Source organism: Limulus polyphemus, unplaced genomic scaffold, assembly GCF_000517525.1.
Source record: "Limulus polyphemus unplaced genomic scaffold, Limulus_polyphemus-2.1.2 Scaffold50, whole genome shotgun sequence".
Lineage (NCBI taxonomy): Eukaryota > Metazoa > Arthropoda > Merostomata > Xiphosura > Limulidae > Limulus > Limulus polyphemus.
The window spans coordinates 152,145-153,989 of record NW_013665660.1 but is presented as its reverse complement, the minus strand read 5'-3'; the positions used below and the strand labels follow the sequence as shown (position 1 = coordinate 153,989).

At 38.3% G+C, this 1,845-nt stretch overlaps 1 protein-coding gene across 6 annotated transcripts in view; it reads left to right on the top strand.

Annotated features, from left to right (window-relative positions):
- Nucleotides 1-1,845, top strand: part of LOC106463001 (nucleolysin TIAR-like) — a 257,478-nt gene that overhangs the window by 171,016 nt on the left and 84,617 nt on the right. The window contains exon 1 of one of the 6 annotated variants that reach the window (XM_022390626.1): nucleotides 731-1,144. The exons of the other annotated variants lie outside the window; for them this stretch is intronic. Coding sequence (XP_022246334.1) covers nucleotides 928-1,144 — 217 coding nt within the window. The 5' untranslated portion in view covers nucleotides 731-927. Of the gene's footprint in view, nucleotides 1-730; nucleotides 1,145-1,845 lie in introns of those variants that run through there. 6 annotated transcript variants of the gene reach the window in all.

Sequence of the window (1,845 nt, the reverse complement as noted above, 5' to 3'; positions counted from 1 at the left end):
CCTTTCGGCCGTGAGGGCGTTATAATGTGACGGTCAATTCGTTAGTAAAAGAGCAGCCCAAGAGTTGGCGGTGGGTGGGTGATGACTAGCTGCCTTCTCTCTAGTCTTACACTGCTAAATTAGGGACGGCTATCGGAGATAGCCCTCGTGTAGCTTTGCGCGGAATTAAAAACAAACAAACTTTTTATTGTGCTCTCTCAAGAAGGGTGAATTATCCTCGAATATTGAAGTATAGTGTCATTTATTACCTGTAAAGACGAAAAGCCGCGTGTTGTTATTATCTTCATCCCTGTTCCATTCAGTTGTGTCTGAAGTAGGCTTAAGGCCGAAACATAACACCCATTAATAAATAAATTTTTGTTCACAAAGTAATCTTGTAATAATTTGTCTAATTACGTCATTTAGTTCTAGTTATGTAAAGATACCAGATAATCACATTTTGCAGGTCTACAGTACTATCTTATATAAATAATAGCAGCTTAAGTTTAAGGCTTAAAAACAAAAGTCTATTTGAAGTTTTTTGTCGTTGATCTAATTTAGTTTTTGTCGGCTGAGTGTTTTTGCTCTTGTTTTTTTTTTACCTTCTCAACTTGTCTGTTGTAAGTGAAACAGTGAGTGTTAGTTACTCCCCTTAAACAGACTCGGTTTAATGTGATTGCTCATCTGTTAAAATCACGTGCAACCGTTTCGACTTACCAGCAGCGCCAACTGTATAATTCATACATACCTACTCCATAACGGAAAGTGACGAACTTACAGCATTTCAGGCCGCGTTGTGTACGTTGCTGGCTATCATTGATACAGCACGCGCCACATGATACACGTAGCTACGCTCGAGACTTAGTAGACAAGGGACCTCGTCGCACACGTACAGCATTCTAAAGCGTGTTAGTTGGAGCTACTGTGTGTAATTTTCTGTCTGTGTTCATGTATATCTTTGAAACTGAATTGTTGTCCAGTTGCCCAGCAAACGGCAACATCTTGCATGGGTCAGCCGCAAGTAACAATGTTCAAGGAGTGATGAGACTCCCTCTCTTACTTGGACCTTCGGGTCCTGGCACTCCGGGCTACAGTCAGATGGGTGCCACTGTTATGCTATCAATGCCCAACCGTGAGATTCGACCAGACCCCAAGAAACTAGCAGGTAGTACTCTATGGTTGTTTTTCCTAGTAAATTCACACTGTAACTTTGGAATACGTATGTATATAGTTTCCGTTCTTTCGTCGTATAACTAATCTTAAAATGTTAATTGACCGTATTTCTGTTCGTTTCAAACATATAGTAGACATATTAAAATCTTTTCCTCCATTTTTATTCATAACCAAGTATTTTTGTTATTTTGTAATATAAATCAGAAATGGAACTGCGCGTAATAGGAACAACCCTGGAAAATCATTGTGAAATGTATGTCTAGCTGCACTAAATATATGTATGTGTGAATTAGATTTCAATTTTAATTAAACCATGACGAAGGTACTACTGAAGGTAAGTTGGTTTTGCTGGACCTTAGGCAGTTTCTGTCCTTTTCATTTTTAACAGTAATGAAAAGAATTCATCGTTAGTCACCCATTACACTATAAAGATTTTGTTGTCGTTCTGTGGTACACAAAGATGCTTGATTTACTCATTTGAGTTTTGCTTACATTTTGTAAAATTCATTCATTATATCTTTAAATGAAATCAAGGTTTTATAAAGATTGTTTGTTGTTGCTTTCTGGTGATTTTTCACAAGAAAGTGGCTGTCGGTGAAAGTCCCCTGGTGGGTCAGCGGTAAATCTACGGACTTAAAAAGTTAAAATCCAAGGTTCGATTCCCCGCGATGGACAAAGCGAAGATAGTTTAGA